The sequence below is a fragment of the Argiope bruennichi genome, chromosome 3, assembly GCF_947563725.1.
Source record: "Argiope bruennichi chromosome 3, qqArgBrue1.1, whole genome shotgun sequence".
NCBI classification, from domain to species: domain Eukaryota; kingdom Metazoa; phylum Arthropoda; class Arachnida; order Araneae; family Araneidae; genus Argiope; species Argiope bruennichi.
Window position 1 is genome coordinate 46,907,070 of NC_079153.1, and position 18,655 is coordinate 46,925,724.

At 28.4% G+C, this 18,655-nt stretch overlaps 1 protein-coding gene across 1 annotated transcript in view; it reads right to left on the reverse strand.

The window, feature by feature from the left end:
- Positions 1-286: 286 nt before the first annotated feature.
- The window catches only part of LOC129963083 (sodium- and chloride-dependent glycine transporter 2-like), an 83,240-nt gene continuing 64,871 nt past the window's right edge, over positions 287-18,655 (reverse strand). Inside the window, exon 15 of the mRNA XM_056077118.1 lies at positions 287-1,927. Coding sequence (XP_055933093.1) covers positions 1,760-1,927 — 168 coding nt within the window. The 3' untranslated portion in view covers positions 287-1,759. The remainder of the gene's footprint in view (positions 1,928-18,655) is intronic.

Sequence of the window (18,655 nt, forward strand, 5' to 3'; positions counted from 1 at the left end):
TTCTTCAGCAGTACTTGCATTCTGATTTTTTTTCTTACGTTATGATAAAAAAATATACAACGAATGAAAAAAGATGTTCCATTAATTTTTTTATCGATTTGCATATCGCTGGCAAAGTTCCGACATGATGTTAGTTACTTATATATTTTAAGTTCTACATTAAGTTAATGCATAATGTTTGGTTTAATCTAATTCATAGACTATTCAATTTATTCCAGACACAAATAAACTTCATAAAATCAAATTTTTTTGAGATACAAGTTGGATATGTATAGATAAAGAACAATTATCACTGAAAATATGTGTAATTTTATTTGCATTTCCGCTCATCTCATCTTACATATTTGCACAACAAAATAAGAAATTTCATTTGAGTGCAAAAACATCATTTTCATTATGAGTACAAAATGATTTCAATTCTTATCCTCAAAATCCTATATATAAAACCCATAAATTGCTGAAATGATGTACTGTGCGTCAATTAAGTAATGTGACATTCAAGAAATGTAAGTAATTAAAAATTATAAAAAATACATTGCTGGATTTCTCCATTCTTCAAATTTCGTTCCAAGGCGCGTTTATTGCTTTATTTGCCGAAACGTTCTGAGAGCAGAAAATTCTTCAGATAATGAAGTTTGTATAATAAATAATAAAATAAGGCATATCCAATTTTATTGTTATTTCTCAGAAGAGAATAACATTATCAGAGGCTAGATTCTCCAACTTTGATAATATGGTGTATTGAATATTATACTTATTTTGCTAAATTTTCTCATGAATAACTGATACATATTTTTTTTTGTTTCAACTTTTATGCATGAAAAGTATATGATAATTCATTACGCGCTTTAATAATTAAATATGCCTATCTCAGAGAAATTTTCATGATTAATTATGATTAAATGATTAAATGATGATCTTCCAATTTAAAGAGAAAATTTCATTTTCTACAATAATGATTTTGAAATGACTGTTAAAGAAATTTTGATATAAATAAAAAAACATTGGATTTATTATGTTCCACATCTCTTCTTAAAAATTAGTTATTAGCAGCTTTAAACCTCATACACTGACTTTTTAAGATAATAGTAAAAATACTATCTACTTTTGAAAGTTAAAAATTTAATCAATATTTAATTAAAATTAAGCTAAGCAAAATAAACAGAAGTTTTTGTTTATTTATAATTTCGGTGAAATTCATTTCACAAGAAATACTTTTTATTACCTTAAAATTCAAACTTTTATCACTGTAATGATATCAGTTCCATTTGCGGTCAAATTTATAAATTGATTCTTATTAATTTTTTCACATTTTAATAAATATGTCAATAGACCGGCACGACATTTGAAAAAAAATTAGTTCTCGGCAGTTTATAAAAATCGTCTGATCCAATTCATATTCGCATTTTAATTTTAAAAAAACACTTCAGACGATTTAATAATTTTGTAAATTATAACGTTTTTTGCAAAAATATTTTTATATTAAAAATAATGGATGCGAAAATATTTTAATCCGATCAATATTTGGCACATCAGCTATAAGAGATAAAAATACTTCTTCCTATTTGCTATCTTTAGCCATTAAAAATATTAATGGAACTTTAAAATAAAAGGGATTTCGATATATCACTTTCAAAACCATTTCAGAAAGTAGAACCATCGCATTATTTTATTGACACACAATGCACAAATACCTAATGGATTTACTTCTTTCCTGATGCATCTTCTGAAACAGATGATACCAGACTGATAAGGATGCTCACAGATATTCTAAAATACCCGATTCATTGCTATTTCTGGCTAGATATCGAACCGAAGTGCTTTCACTGCTTGGAGCGGTATTGTCCATTTGTGCTTTGTAGAAATCTCTTATGAGCTCATCACTCGGGCCCCATTCTTCATTGGGCTTGATGGCAAGTTTGAATTTCTAGAAAACAAAAATAAGGGAAATTAATAAATTTCTTTAAGTGAAGAAAAATTCTTTTTGGATCATTCAGTTGAATTTTATGTTTGGAAAATTTCACTATTGACTGAAAATTGGTATTAGTGAGATCATTGTAATATATTGTTTATCACATCGTGCGTATGTGTGCGACAGTAATATTTTCCAGAGGCCTGCGTCCCACACATCTAAGATGAGCATTACATCTTTATAGCAACGTTATTTGTATTGTTTTGTATTTTATATGGGTATATGATATTGTAGCTTAGGGATACACTATTTACGTATGGTTCTCACAGATGTAAAATAATAAAATACTAGAGTGCCATACCACTTCTATGTGAGCTAATCAAAATAAGCTAAACTCTGATAAAACTAAAACAATTTAGCTAGATAGTATATATATCACACAATGTATTTGATGCCAACATGTGAATAACAATATATACATGTAGACATATCTTTTTAGCAGTTACGGGCCGAATAGAAGACAATTTTGAATTTTTAAATTAGAATTATTCTATCCGAGAGGCATATTATGAACAAGAAGTGATGATGAAATTGATGTCAGTTCATATCGCGATATAAGAGCGAAAGAGACAGATATTTTTCCCTCAGTGATTTTATGATGAAATTATTATAGGGATTTCTTTGACACATGTAGATTTAGGAAAGGGAAATTTAAATATCTTTAAAAGAATGCTGCAAACATTAAGGATTTTTATTCCTCCACTGGAAGTTTGAGAACCCTTTGATTTCAGCAGTTTTACAGAGCTCGTTGTAGGATTAATTAAATAAAAAAGGTGGGATTGGATGACGAAATAAGAGAATATTTTAGCATGAAATTAATATGGGCTAAATTAAGATAAATATTAAGAATTAATTAAGTTTTAAATTAGATTAAGAGATATCATTACATACATATACATCTTGTCCCTACACTCTGGTGTATTTGTAACCCTCTTAACCTTGGCACGCCATATGTAAGATAAAAATATTAATTATGCCAGCATTTTAGAAATAAGGTACAATGATGTCAACAGATGCTGTAACTAATTTATTCAGCAATGGATTCTACTGACATGACATCAGAATCACATGATAAGACTGCGCATGCATCTAACACCGGATTGAAATGAATTAAAAAATAACCGGGATTGGTGCAATTGATATAATATAAATAGACTCAAATTGTGTAAAATAACACAGATTTGATGCAATTATGCGATCGTTAATCAACCACCATTTTGTAAATTTCAGGCTTATTAAGAATATCTAAATGTATGTAGTTTGTTTGCCACACATACACACACTGTTTCTAACCTCCATTTCAGAATATCTTAATATAATAATGCTTTAAACTTGATTTGATTGTCTTCTTATCTTTTTAAAAATTACCTTTAATTATATAACAGTTAAAACTTATTTATACCCCTTCAATAATCAAAATTTGAGCATTTTTATTCTTATGAAATAAAAATGCATATTCAAAGAGTATGCATACAAGATTTGTCATTGATCCAGATATTAGTTTTTAATTGGAAAATGCCTAAAAACTTCTGCTTGATTTAGATCAGCTTGTTGAAGTTTATGAAAGCACTCCCGCTAGTTTGTTTTTGAATTCTTTGTAAATGTGTAGGATTGGTTACAAGACAAGGAGAATTAATCTTTAATTATCTTTTAATTTACTTAGAAAAAAGTTCGCTGCTTAATTATTCATATGATACATGTACTCGTTTATTACTATGAAAAATAAATCTATATTATTGTTTTAAATTGAATTTACCCGGAAAATATAGAATTTACCTGAGATATATCTTTTAACTAACCATTGTGTTTTTTTTTATAAAAAAAGAATGAATAAATGGAATGTCAAAATGATGAATTGTCTTGAATGGTGCTTAAAAGGAGACAGCCGAGTCTAAATAGTTAACATGCGTCAGTTTTCCATTTAATTTATGAAATCCTTCACTGTCTCGGGTGTAATAAAAATAGTCAAAAAATATTTTGCATTTTTTTATATTAGAGTCACATTCCAGCATCTGAATATTGCACATCTAGTCCTTGTTGAGATATTAATAAAGCTTCATTAAAAAAACCGCGAACAATGCAAAACGCAGAATTTATCCAGTTGTTAATGAATAGCATAAACGTTACGATCCTTGGAAACATGTTTTGTTTATATGAAGTGGATAATAAATCCTGCTATTTCCGAAAAAGATGTTACGGAAAGTTTTACGATTTCATAACATAAATGAAAACACGCAGACATTACAACTTAACGCAGATGTTATAAGGAAATCTTTATTTGCGTTTTCTTTTTTTCCTGGCAAAATAAACCGGCGTATGGAATAAATGAATGATATTTCTCCTCAGAGAAAATGAATGCAGTATGCATTGAATGAAAAAAATAATAATATGGTACTTGTTGCTAGAAAATTGCTAGAAATAAAATAAATTATTTTCAAAATTGAATTCCGAACATCAAATATTATGAGTTATCATTTCTTTTATTATTATTCGTGTATATTTATAAAATGAGGTAAAGAATTCGGTGGAAATTTAGCGAATACACAAAAATGTAAATAGTACACAAATTAGAATGTGGAAAAACGTTGTAGAAATTATGATTATGTTAGAACAATAACATTGTGAAACATATTTTTTTCTTTTTAATATTTTAAGTGTTCGAAATAAAATCAATAATAATAATAATAATAATAAAAGACTGAGAAAAAAGGGAATTACTTGTCAACTTCGCTTTTATACTGTGCGAGCTAAATTAAACACCTTTTGCTTGCGAAATATAGAAAAAAAGAGATTAATTTAGAAATGAAAGAGATTTAGAATTCTATGTTCTCGGGTTTTTTTTTGTTTAGAATAATTCATGAGTAATCTACTGAAGATCTAAATATTCTTTTTTACAGCAATAAATAAAATAAAATTTATCCTTTTGATCCTTTGATGGTTGCTTAATATTGGAAAAGTGTAAAAGCTTGTTACAATAATCTTATATCATAATAATCTTGTTTCAATCTTAGAGATTGAAGACATATATAAAGGTTAATTGAAATAATATGGACCTAGGTTCTATATAATCTCTAGTTATGCTGTTAATTAGTGATGTTCACAAACTGGCGGCTTCATTTTTTACTTTAGTAACAAATTGCTTATTGCTGTCCAAGTGGTTGTTGGAAATTTTTCTGATTTTTATTTTTATATAAGAAGTTATAATTAAATAACATGAAATTTCTCATACGATATTAACACTTTTGTAGAAGCAATTAATCAAGTTCTTATATGTTCATTAATTTCTTTTAGTTATTAGAATATTCATAAAACACTAAACATTTGCTTCAATAATATTAAAGTGGATGTTCAAGTATTCTGGAATCAAATAGATAAAAACAAATACATAAACAAAGTACACAAAATTAAAAAGAAAAGATAAACCTGAAATATATCATTAAAATATTAAAAAAAATGTGTTGAAATGTGAAAACTTAATTGTTTAGTTAACAATGACATATCGGAGATTGATAGCGCTTGGTATACAATTTGAGTGTTTCGCTTCTTGTAATCATCAGTGGCTTTGCTAATGGAAACTACTTCCGGATCTCTGTAATATTTTTCAAACTTTTCGCTTGATTTCTCTTTAAAAAATTACATATATGCCCTAACGTTTAGTCACCATAGTGTTCGGGTTATTCATACTACCCATACGTCTCTGCCAATTTATTGAAAGATGGGTCTTATAATGTGCGCTGCCTAGGACCGCAAAATACTCAATTCCGCCACTGATTACGAAAAAAAAATGCTAAATACCGAGCCAAAATTCATAGAAGTCGGTGGGAAATGGGATTAAATCTTGTAGACTAACCGTGACCAAGTAGCGTTTGTTGCCTCCCTTCCTATCTCAGTCCCCATTGCAGTCTTTTACATACAGAACTAATTTATATTTTCTAAATTTACCAGAAAGTCTTGGGGAAGGTACTTCCATTAGTTCACTCTGTGAAATATGAATATTAACCAGTTCATTCCAAAAATCTTACTATTGGTTAAATCAAATCTCTTCTCATATATTACAGCTATGTTAAATTTCTATTTCAGATGCTAGTTAGGAACTGCTTAATCATTTTGATCCGTTATATAAATGCCATATTCCTTTCATTAGAAGTCTTCTTGGTACAAGGATTTCATTAAGCATATTAAACAAAATGAAAATTAAAACCATCTCTAAAGATGAAATTTATATGATATAAAATTAACTAAAAACTTATTAAGTTAAAAGTGAATTATTAAATAAGAAAATAACTCGCTTATTCAGTTTGATATTTAATTTATAATCCAGTCGAGGAATCATGAAGAATATTAAAACTGTGAAAATACATGACAGTAATTGTTATTGAGTTTGGCTATCTTTAATGCTTAAAGCTTATAATGTTTAAGGTCTACCACTTCCTATCTCTTTTCTTAAATCCATTCATTGTTCTATTTTAAGCATAAATGCTCTAAATATTTCCATGTTTTTTTGTGGATCAAATTTTTTTCTGTAGTTATGTAATTTTCTTTTCATTTGCATTTTCTTAAGAATGTAGAAATAAAATCTGTATTATTTTTGTGATTTTTATTAACAGGTGAAATTTTCATGCTCATTCAACCACCTTGTAGCCATAATTGTGAAGGACATATGAGAAGGTGCCATACCTATCAAAAACAGGCTTTTAAATTGGCACTTAGATACAAGGAGTCAGGGCCGGCCATCTGGGGAGTGCAGCGGGTGCTATGCACCGGGGCCCCGCTACTGAGGGGGGGCATCGTGATTAAAAATTAAAATAGTGTTCTGAATAATAATATCTTTTATTCGTACTGAAAGTATACAAGTTTCCAAGTGGCTGGCTGAGCTTCGACTGACGCCGTTATTGGGCAATGATCGCAGTGATACCAATAAAAGAGGAAAAAATTCATTTATGAATAAGGAAATTCCCTTCAGACATGTTGAGAAAGAACTGCGCGATTTCTGGGCGCAGTCGGCTGTCAGATGTCGAGACTGCGGCTTTGTTCAAATGGACTTGTAAATCATCAGTTATTTACTTTTTTCTACATCTAATCTAATATTTTTTATGCATGCATCTGTGCATATTTGTTTCGATTAAGCTATCAAACAAAAAGTAAAACGAAGATAAATTAAAACGATCAACTCCACATTGCATTACTGCTTCTGCGGCCACGGCCGGAATGAAAAGAATTAAGGAAGAAGTTTAAATGGAGCAGTCGACGGATTTGAAAATATACGAAGTTTGCAATATATATTATAGTCAAGTGCAAGTGTGCAAAATATTGTTAATATAAGGTAAGTTACTACACCTACTTCTGGTAATAAATAATAACGTATTTTCATTCTATAAACTGCTTAATACTGTTAGATATAACCATGTTTATGCCAAAGAAATATCTCTCTGGGTGTCAAAAAAAATTATCAGAAAAAAAAATCTAAACTAACTCCAAGAAATCACAAGTAGATCTGTTTTCTTGACTACGAAGTAATCCTGGCAAAGAAATTGATTCGATTTCAGAAGTTACAGTTTAAGCTTCAACTGGGGAAGAAAGCTCCGCGCAAACTACACAGTCTTGCAGTGAAGATGTTGAACTCGGTGGAATTGTTAAAGAACCATGGGTTTATACAAATATGACCGAATCATAAAATAATGACGAAAATGACAATAACAAATATAATCAAGTGAGTATAAATGTTCCTGGTTTATGGCCAATTATTATAACTGATCGATTTAGAATATTTTGTGTTAAAATCGGACCTGTACAACACAAAGGGACTAAAAATGCTGACGGTAGATCATTTTCCACTACACATTACTTTAAAAAATGCCAAATCACGAAACTCAACTTCGCATCTAGTTCATTTATTCAAAAACGCAAGACTCCGTATTTTGTTTTTGTTGTATACTGTTTTCCAAAAGAAGAGGAAATGACCAAACTACACGATTTATAGGTGGCTATAATAACTACTGGAGAAAGCTGTCAACTGTAATCCAAGATTATAAGCGTTTTAGTTGTCATTTTAATTCGTTTATTGCTTGGAAAGAATTACTAAAATGACTCAATTTATGTTCGACTATCGATAAAATAAATGAAATTAATATAAGTAAGGAAACAGCACGACCCAAATTACTATTTCAAAGAATTGTAGATGTGATTCTATTTTTAGCGTGTAATAATCTTCCACTTCAAGGAACCTACGAAATAATAGGTACGCCTAATAATGGAATTTTTTTTAAGTTTAATCGAATTATTAAGTAAATACAACTCTGTGCTAATGGATCATATACACAAAATAATAAATTCTAAAAATAGAATTGTGCATCACTTAGCCCATAGGGTATAAGAAAAAATTATTTCTATAGTATCCAAATGAATTGTACTCCTGATATTTCCCATAAGGAATAAACTTCAATCATTATTAGGTATGTAAATTTTGAAGAGAAACGGTTAACTATAAATGAGTCATTTATAGGGTTTATTGAAGTAACTGATGTGACTGGAGAAGGATTAGAAAAAACTCTATTGAAAAGATTAAATGAGTTTAATATTATGAATTGTATAGGAAAAGCATACGACAACGGTAGAAACATTTTCTGCATCTACAAAAAGATGGAAAGTTCTACAAAAGCATTTAAACATTACTCTTAATCCATTATGTAACACTCGTTGGGAAGCCAAAATAGATTCGGTAAAAGCAGTCTGAACAAACTTGTAATGCCCTAGAAGAAGTAAGTAAGGATAATACAGTGGTATCCGAAGCTAAATGTTTATTGGGTGCAATACAAGAAATGCCATTTATTTTATGTTTAATAGCATGGTTTGCAATATTGTCTAAAATTAATATTATCAATAAACTATTTCAAGCAAATACAATTGTTCTTGATACGACTTTTAATTTAGTCAGTAAGAATAAAATTGAAATCCAAAATTTAAGAACAAAATTTAACTCATTTTTAGATGAAGTAAAAATGCTAGCACATAATTTGAACATTTCAGAACATTTTCCTGTAAAACGAATTCGATAAAGGAAAAGATTATATTCCGAATTAGTGGAAGACGAAGTTATAAAAAAAACCTGTAGAGGAATTTAAGTGTTATATTTTTTAAACACTGTAATTGATACTGTTATTGCACAAATAGAAGAGGGATTTAAAAGTATACCAAATATTTTTCTGATTTCAAATTAATCACTGATATAAAAACTTTAGAAAAACATGAATTAGAGAAATGTTCCAAAAAATTTGTAAAGTTTTGTAATAAAGATGTAGATGAAAATCTAATAAAGGAAATTTGTTTGCTACGAGATTTGATTTTGAATGAAAGATGTAATAATACACAAGGCGTATTGCAATACGTACTAAATAATAATTATAATGAGTTGTTTCTAAATGTATTAATTGTGTTAAAACTTTTCTTTACGTTGCTAGTTACTATGGCAAATGCAGAGCGCTCTTTCAGGAAATTAAAATTAATAAAGAATTATTTTCGGTCAAGCATGTGTTCAGAACGCTTAAATGCATTTGCTATGTTAAGCATAAAAAAAAAATGCAAAAAATTGTAATTTTTTTGAAGTAATGGATGTATTAGTAAGAATAAAAACACGCATTAAATAAGCATTCATTAATAATATATGTTCGTGTTTGTATTTTTTTACTTCATCAAAAAATAAGGGCTACAAATGGCTTCTTGCACCCGGCCCCTTTATAGAGAAGGCAGGCTCTGCAAGGAGTGTTCTAATGAAAAGGTACGAATCGTTGTAACAACTTAACCGTTAACATATTTGCTTATGCTGTTATATGAGAACATAGCGAGACATCTAGGGATGCGATTGGGGTCTCCGGCGTAGATCAGTGCAAGCGCGGTAGCCCGCATGCGCAGGAGAGATATTCATGTGTTTGGTCCCCTGAAAAAAACATTTGAAAGGGAAGCGCTTCAACTAGGACGGTGAACTCAAGGACGCTGTGAAGGACTGGGTCTCGTCACGGCCACAGGAATTCTGGGAACAAGAAATCCTTCGGCTCGTTACTCAATGGGATCGTTGTGCTTAGGCCAATGGTATATACTTTGAATAAAGTCTTCATTTATACCCAGAGTGTCTTTTCGTACTTTTTCATCTGAATACCCCTTGTATATCGCCGTTTAAGGGTGGGAGAGGAGAATTGCAGAAACTTGGACATCAATTTTTTTTAAATAAAAAGATATTAACCTGATTGGAAAATTTTAAATTTAAAAGCTGTATGGAAAAAAAAGAGTTTTAAAATGAACTGCCAAACATCATAATAGTCAATTAGATTACGTGTAAATTTAAAAAAAAAGATCAAATTTGGAAAAATTGTTTTTTTTTCTTCTCAGTTTAAATGAAAGTTTTAGAATTACGCTTAACTGTTACAAAGAAAAAAAAACTTGTAAAAATTTCAGATTGATATCTATATTACTTTTTGCCGAAAGGAAGAGTAACCGAAAAAATAGCTCTAAGAATTTTTCTTTCAATTAGAATTCGCGGACCGAAAAAAAAGCTTATTATAAAAATGATTTATACCATTATTGATTTATATATAATAGCAGTAAACATCCAAAACATGCTTTAAAGAAATAAGCGTAGAATTTTTTTACGATCTTTCTATAATTTGAAGAAAATAATCCAATTTTTAGCTATTATCAAGATTTATTGTCTATGCTTTGGCGAGATCATAGAGCAGCGAATCGAATAAAAAGACAGAAAGTAGGAAAGAGAGAGGGCGAAAAAGTTTACAGTACAAAAAAAAAATTAGAAAGGAATTTATGGAATCAGCATTTTAATCTCGTGGGAAACAGAAGAAGCAGCACAATTTAGAAATTCAACTTATAGTGAAGACATTTCTTAGAAACTAAATTAATTAGAATTTATAATGTACAAACTCACATTAAAGCAGTGAAATTTAAATTTGAAATCAATATTTTTTTTCAAAATTATTAAGGCGGATTTCCTTTTTTGAAGACCATACGCTTATGAATAATCAAGAATCATGGTTAAAAAATTGAGACTCTTATTCTTTTTCAAATTTTATTTTTATCCTTTTTTTTCTGAATATAGATCTTTACGATACCATCTAAAGTAGTAAAGTAATATGTTTAAAGAAAGAATTTTCTTTGGTTCGCTTATTCTGACTGATTGAAAAGAGCTTGTAAATATTTTTCGACCAGACAATTATTCAAGTTTGGAAACAAGTGTTTACAAAGGCCCGGATTCTTCATTCGACGAAATATTTTTTTGAATTTTATTTTAATATGAATCATGTAGTTTTTTTCCTTTATAATTCTAACGAAACTTGTTTAAAAATAAACATATTCGAAGAAAATTTAAAACGCATTATGTTGGATACTTTAACTGAAAACGATTTTATAAATGGTTCATAAAAGATTTCATTTATTATATATTTGCATTTTTTATCTCTTCACATTTTTAGAAACAGCGGTACCTATATTTATTAATTACAAAATAGTAAATTGCACTACAGTCGTATATCTGTAGATTTCTCTAAACTATAAATTTTTTTAACTGAAAATTATACTATGTTTTTTAAATGTAACATATGATTTGTTTTAGAATTTTTCTTTCTTTTAAAACCAAGAGATTGCTATTCTTTTACGACAAATTCTAAAGGCGTAGTTTTTTGTTTACACTTCTGTGTCCATGAAATATATACACGAATTTTTACTCTATATTTTTGAAGTAAACAGTACAATTGTATTGTATTAGAGCACTGATGTTTATGAGGGCTCTAATAAATGCTCTGTTTTCCAAAACTGAAAACTGGACATCCTACTGAGATGGTGTTATTCAAATGACATTATGTAAGATGAAAAGGAGTGTGTAATATACCAAGTCTTTGGTAATATATGAGTTTTTGACTCCATCTTTAAGACTGGGAACATATCTTTTCTGATTTTATTCAAAAGCTTTTGTTCTGCCGCTAATTTCGGGTTTTTTGCAGAACAATACACGTAAATCGTTCGTAAAGATATGCAGGTCTGAAAGGAGGTTTAATTAGGTAGATGACTCAAGATTTCGCAAGATAAATATTTTTTTATCGAAAAATAAGAGAGCGGAGAAAAATGATTGCGAACTCTATTTTTTCTGAGATGAGTTGATATCTATTCAGTTCTTTACCTGTAGTTTTTGTATGACTTGTTATTTTAAGTAGCTATAAAAGTTAATATTTTTTTCTCGTTTATTGAACTTGATTAAATAAAATACATACTGGAGTTTATTGTTGCTTTAAAAGTATTACCGACAAATGTATTGATCTGAATTTGAAATATTAACTAAGAGAAAAATTTTGATGTCATTATTAAAACATTCGACTTCCAATTTTTTATTATAAAAATAAAAAAAAAAATATATCCAGTAGTTTTGGTTATTTTTTAAAGGTAATTTTGCTAACATTTGCAAATTTATTAAAGCAAGATTTTTTTTTGTTCATATATGCATCAAGGAATTTAAATTTTGACACAAAAACCATAAATAAAGTTTTCAAATAAAATAAAAAAATCGTTTTCTTTATAAAATATTTAATTCATAAGGATGTATATTGGCGTATATTGGCGTCTTCTCTTTTTATTTGTTTTGCAGTTAGCATTTTAATTTAAATCAAATATAGATAATCAAACCTGTTAAAGAGATTAATATAAACATTGAAGATATTTTTCTATAAAAAATTATATTAAATATCTAAAAGATTGCAAGAATTTACCGATAAAAATAGTTATAAATATTAATTAAAAAATTCTATGAAATTTCGAAATACTTTAGATTATGTTGATGATTCAGAACGGTAACATTAAACATCTGTTTTTAATAAAGGCTTATTTTGATTTCTTGTGGAATAATTTGAATTTTACTAAATAAAACAAAGTATAATTTTCAATTTCTCCTTGAAGTATATATTTTTTCATAATTATTTTTAACGCCTTTTATCGAGATAAAAAAATCCATACCATACAGATATTCGGTTTAAATTGAGGTATGATATATTTTGAAACAATATTAAATGGTACGATTTTTGATTCAGTTATCAGCTAATTTCAATATTTTAATTTCATCTTATATAATGAATAAAAATCTATATTCTGCTTGGGTTACCAATATGAAACAAAAACGTCTTTAATTCTATTATGAAAGAAAAAATTTCCACCAAAACGGGAAACTATTTATTTAGGCGAATAAAAATATAGATATAAATTTTCTTCCTTCTATAAAGTAATAAAGAGATAATAAACTTCAGAAACGTCGAATTCTTGAAAACCAATAACGAATGTAATCCAGCACTATAATAATAATCACTACTTAATAAATAATCATTACTTAATAAAAAAAATCTATTAAATAATTTTTCTCATACGTTCCGTCATTTTTTTCAAGAAACAAATACTTGGAGATCGTTTCTTAAAATTAATAATCAAACCTCAATTGAAGGACGCCGATGCACTATTTAAATATGTGACTATGTTCGGCATGAAATAAAAAAAATCTTCAGAAATAGTTATATTTTTGAATATTTGCATAAAAAAGATTCAGAAAACATCCATGAAGCAAAAATATACAAGTTGAGTGGCAAATGTTTATTAAAAAATGCAAAAAAGGGACTTTTTTTCGCTAAAAAGAGATTTTCTCATTTAGAGATTTATGAAAGGATTTACTTAAAATTTTGCAGATAGCTTAAGAAATATATTACCTAGTTCTTAAAAAATATGAAGTAAAATATATTCTAGATATTCTTTAAATATTGGAGTTCGATGGATAAATAAGCGAAATTTCCAATTGTTTCCAATACCAAATTTGAATAAAAAATATGCATTAGATTTTATTTTATGAGGTTTTAAGTAAGAAAATTCCATCGCGTTTAGATTTTGAGAAAATAGCATCTAAAAATGGAAAAATTTATTAAAACGAATGCAAATATAAAAATCAGGGTAACTTCTCAAAAAACATCCATCTTCTTAAACTTAACTAAAACTTTTAGAAAGAAAATTCTAAAGGTTTTTATAAAGGAACCTGTTCAAACAATAAGAATATTAAACTTTAAAAAATTGATAATTTCGCAAAAAATTGACTTTTCAACGTAGTCGCCTATCTTAAAGAGCTTGGACTCGTGATCAGATGATGATGAATTTGACATTTACTTAGTTCTGTTTCATGCATGATTGAATAGATAAACATGAATTCGTTATTCCATATTACTGAATTTTTTTATTCTTAGATGAATATGGATTTGATATTCGATTCCAATGCATTTGTTTGTGATTAGATAATCAAAAAATGGATATGTGATTTTATTATATCTTTACCGATAGATCTTCTTTAACAGTCAACATATTCAAAAATGAAATTACAATATATTGACAATAAAAAACAGCGCTTGGAATATTGGGTAATAATGTAAAAACATTATTTAAATATAATATATCTATAAAACAATTAGAATACTAGCTTTAACGGGGAAATATGGAGTTAAGAAACTTGTCGAGATTCCTACCATTAGTTCACACTCTCGCTATATATTTTTACATATCTTGTTCAAATTTTCAATCGTTAATAAAATACATTTTATTCATCCACTCAAGTTCAAATACATTTTTTTAAGCTTGTAGTGAATGAAACTTGATGTTAATACAGTTTTTCCAAATATTAATTTATTAATTAAATTTAATTAATTTTTAATACTTTAAATAGAGTTTTAGCAGTTTGTAATGAAAATTGAAATCAACAGGCAGTAGCTCAATCGGTAAAATTTAAGGATTTCAGTATTTTTCAAGTCGAGGTGAAGCATGCGAGCTCAATTCTTGCAAAAATCAATAATTTTTTTCATACTTAATAATTTTTTGATAATTATTTAATAAAAAGTAACTAAAATAAAATTTTTCTTTGTTGACCTATGTAGGAATTGAATTAATTTTTTTTTATATTACTTGTTTTGTAGTAAGTTTAGAAACAAAAAATTATATCACCACTAATCTCCTTTAAGGGCTATTAAAAATTTAAATAATCTTCGTATTTCAAAATGGAAATGTTTAACTAGAAAGCATACAATTGCATAGCTCCTTTAACAAATCTGTGACAAAAAGTATTATTTATAACTAACGTCGACTTCTAATAGAATAAGAATGTCAAATTTGATATATTTATATGAAAATAAAGAGAGAAAATAATATATTTGATAACTGAAATATTAGAAGGAATTTCGAACGAGATGTTGCAAAATCCTAGGACAAATTAACATCATAAGATAGTTTCGAATTTTGGTTAATCCATCAACAGCTTACGTTAGATTGATCTATCTACTTGATTTCAAATTATATCAAATTTTGCGATTCATAAATTATTTATGAAACTAAACAGTAGTTTATATGGCCCACGCGTCTCATACCTTCATAATTCATTCCTAAAGATACCATGGCTTGTATGCATTTCTATCTCATTTGTTATCATAACCCAACTGCTTCGTAAATCCCCAAAATTCATCATAAACTCAAACTATATGGCATATTGTTATAGCGTCTTGGTTCATATCTCATTCGTAATATCTACTATGAGTAAGTGTAAGAGCAAGTTTAATTCCCTTTGGTACTATAGAAAGAAATTTCTTATAAATGCATCGTTTAACTTTCTGAAACTATCACAATATTTTAAAAGATTTTTTTGAGAATATTTTTATTTCTAAAAAAAAGAATTTTAAAATATTAGTTTATCATGCTCTTTGAAAAATATGCCTTTTATTAATTTTCAGGAATATATATTTATATCCCAAACTTCATATCATGTTCGCACTTGTGGATGGAATTTAAAGATTCAATTTTTATTAGAATTTCAATCAAAGATTCATCTTTATTTATAATTTACATCTTTTTACAAGTTAATTCATTTAAAATTATGGTAACTAACACGCGCACTTTTTAGCAGAAATTCTTTTCAGAAACATTTTTGGAATATTTAATGGAATTAGTTATTTAAATACATGGGTGGAAATGGTACGATTTTAGTTTAGTTTAGTTTAGTTTAGTTTAGTTATATTAGCGTCCCGTTGTAAAGCAACACTAGGGCTATTTTGGGACGGACCTCGTAATTTTGAACCGCGGTCAGATGCCGAGGACGACACCTGAGCTGGCACCCCCCTCTCCACACCACACCACACCAGCGGGAGGACGTTTGGTCTGACAGATTTAACGTGCAATAGACCCCCTTAAACGACGGTTCTTCGGTGGAATCGGGTCACGAACCTGAAACCCAACGGCTCACAAACCGGGACCTTACCACCAGGACACCGCAGCCTGTACGATTTTGTTGAAATTATAATTAAGAATAATTAAAAAATCAATTAAGCAAATCTTTGGCACTTTTAGCACTATCTATAGAAAACATTATTACACAAACTATTTTTACATCATTTTAGAACTCAAATAAGAGGGTTTGGCTTATTCAAAATTTTCTCCCATACTTTCCAATAAAGATCTTATCCACCTTTTTCCCCGCATAAAATTGCGAACCATGGGTAATTTCGCGAATACGTAGTCTGGCATTGGTGAGTGATAGTTATGAAATATAGCTTTGGTTTGAATCAAGCATTTTTAAGGAATTGATTGCGAGAATATGTATTATGGGCATTTTTTTGCCAATCGATTGAAATTAAATTTGATACGAAATTACAATTGTAGTAACATGATAAATACCAACTTTCATTGATTTAAGCCATTGCGTTTTGGAGCTACTGCATAAAAATGTGAAATCACAGTCTTATAAACGATCAATCTTTTGATAAATTTGGTTCAAAATTCGATAAGAATGTAGATTTTAGATGCTAAAACTGTGTACCAAATTTTATTTATCTAGCTCTTTACGTTTTTTAGTAACGCCGAATTTACTTCATCAGACATTCATACAGACATCATTTGAATGAATTTCTTTCTAAATTTTACATAAGTCTACAGTGGAAGTCTACATGGAGTGAAGAGTATAGACGTAATTTCATCCGGTTAGATCAAAGCAATCTTGAATTATCGTGCCCACAGATTGACTAACAGGTGGATATAATTCGAAAAAAGGGTTTTTCCACTGAAGGATGTCTGAAAAGTGGAGATTAATCAGAAATCTCGAGTACGAATTTTTTTTTTTTACGATTATATACTTTCTCGACAATTTGCAAACGAGAAAATAAAAATTAACCAATGTAATTGCTTGCAATTTTTATAAAACTTTGAAATTTTTAAAATTTTTTTACATGATTTCTAAGGATAGTTTCCATTTTTTTGATAAAATTCGCAGTTTTTATTGTTATTTTTCAAATATTTAATCGCGTAATTTCTTCAGTTGTAGGTTAATACGCTAAATGTATTTAGAGATTTATCGATTAGGAGCGAAGATATAATATCATTCCATAAACTTCCTTCTCTTGTAATGAAGAATATAAAAATACGAGAGACGGAGCTGCAGTTTAGAAGGAGTAATAAAGAAAAGTAGTAATAGTAGTAGAGAAAAGCCTCTCTTTGGAATGTTGATCTCGGGTAGTCTTTTCTGAATGCCTTGCGATATTGCGGTTGTTTATTAACTATTTGCTGCTGGTGTTCGTTTGTCTCATGCAAATGCTATCTTTGCGCACTTTTCTGCTGCTTTTCTTCCCTATGTCCAATATGTTTTTCATGAGAGGCAACGTCTTTATCTGTTATTGGATATTTTACTGTAAAACCATTGCATTTTTTCCTGTAATAACTATTTCGAAATGTTTTGCATATCATCCCTGTAAGTTGCATGAGAAATCTGGAATAAGTTACTTTACTAATAAGTACAGCGTACTATTTGACGATAGATTAATTGAAAAGATTAGTATTTAATAGAATCACAATATCGTAAGCCTTTCTTCAGTAAGAACGCTCATGTACTCAATAAGCAGAAGAGATGTAAGGTTATTATAATAATATGGCCATAATGTCTATTAAAATTTAATGTTTTGTTTTACAAAGACGAGTAAGTCTTGAGCATCAAGGTATGCATATGAGAGTTAGTTAATGCTGTTAATATAAATTTAATGTAAATTAAAGAATTAAATTAAAATAAAAATATATAAAAATTAATAACATTTGATTACAATAAAAGACTAAATATTATTAATATAAATTAAATTAATAAAACTTAATTTAATCGAACATTGTTCCACATTAAAAACTAATTATTTAACTTAACAAAAAATAATTTTAATATTTATATAAACTTAGATGAAACCATTTAAAAAATATAGCAAATGCATACTTCGAAAACATAAATAATGCACACCTTGACAAATTTAAATGCATAATTTGTAAATATAATAGCTCAATAAAACTTTAGCTTGTACACGCGAGCTCACCTAGAGTTGAAGTAGCACCACGAATTTCGTGTCTTTCGGCTCTGTCGGTTATAACAGATCTAATATTCCGAGCTAAGCACTTGGTTGTCAATGGCGATTATGTATGTTAAAATTTAATCCGCTGCAAATTCATTACATCAAAACAGTTTCATAAAATTTCTGATTATAAAATAGTATTATTAAATTAAAAAAAATTGAATTTAAGTGGAAATTGGCTCATAAGTTAAATGGCCGACAGTGTTTACATAAAACAAATTTTGGAAACATGAGCGCAAAT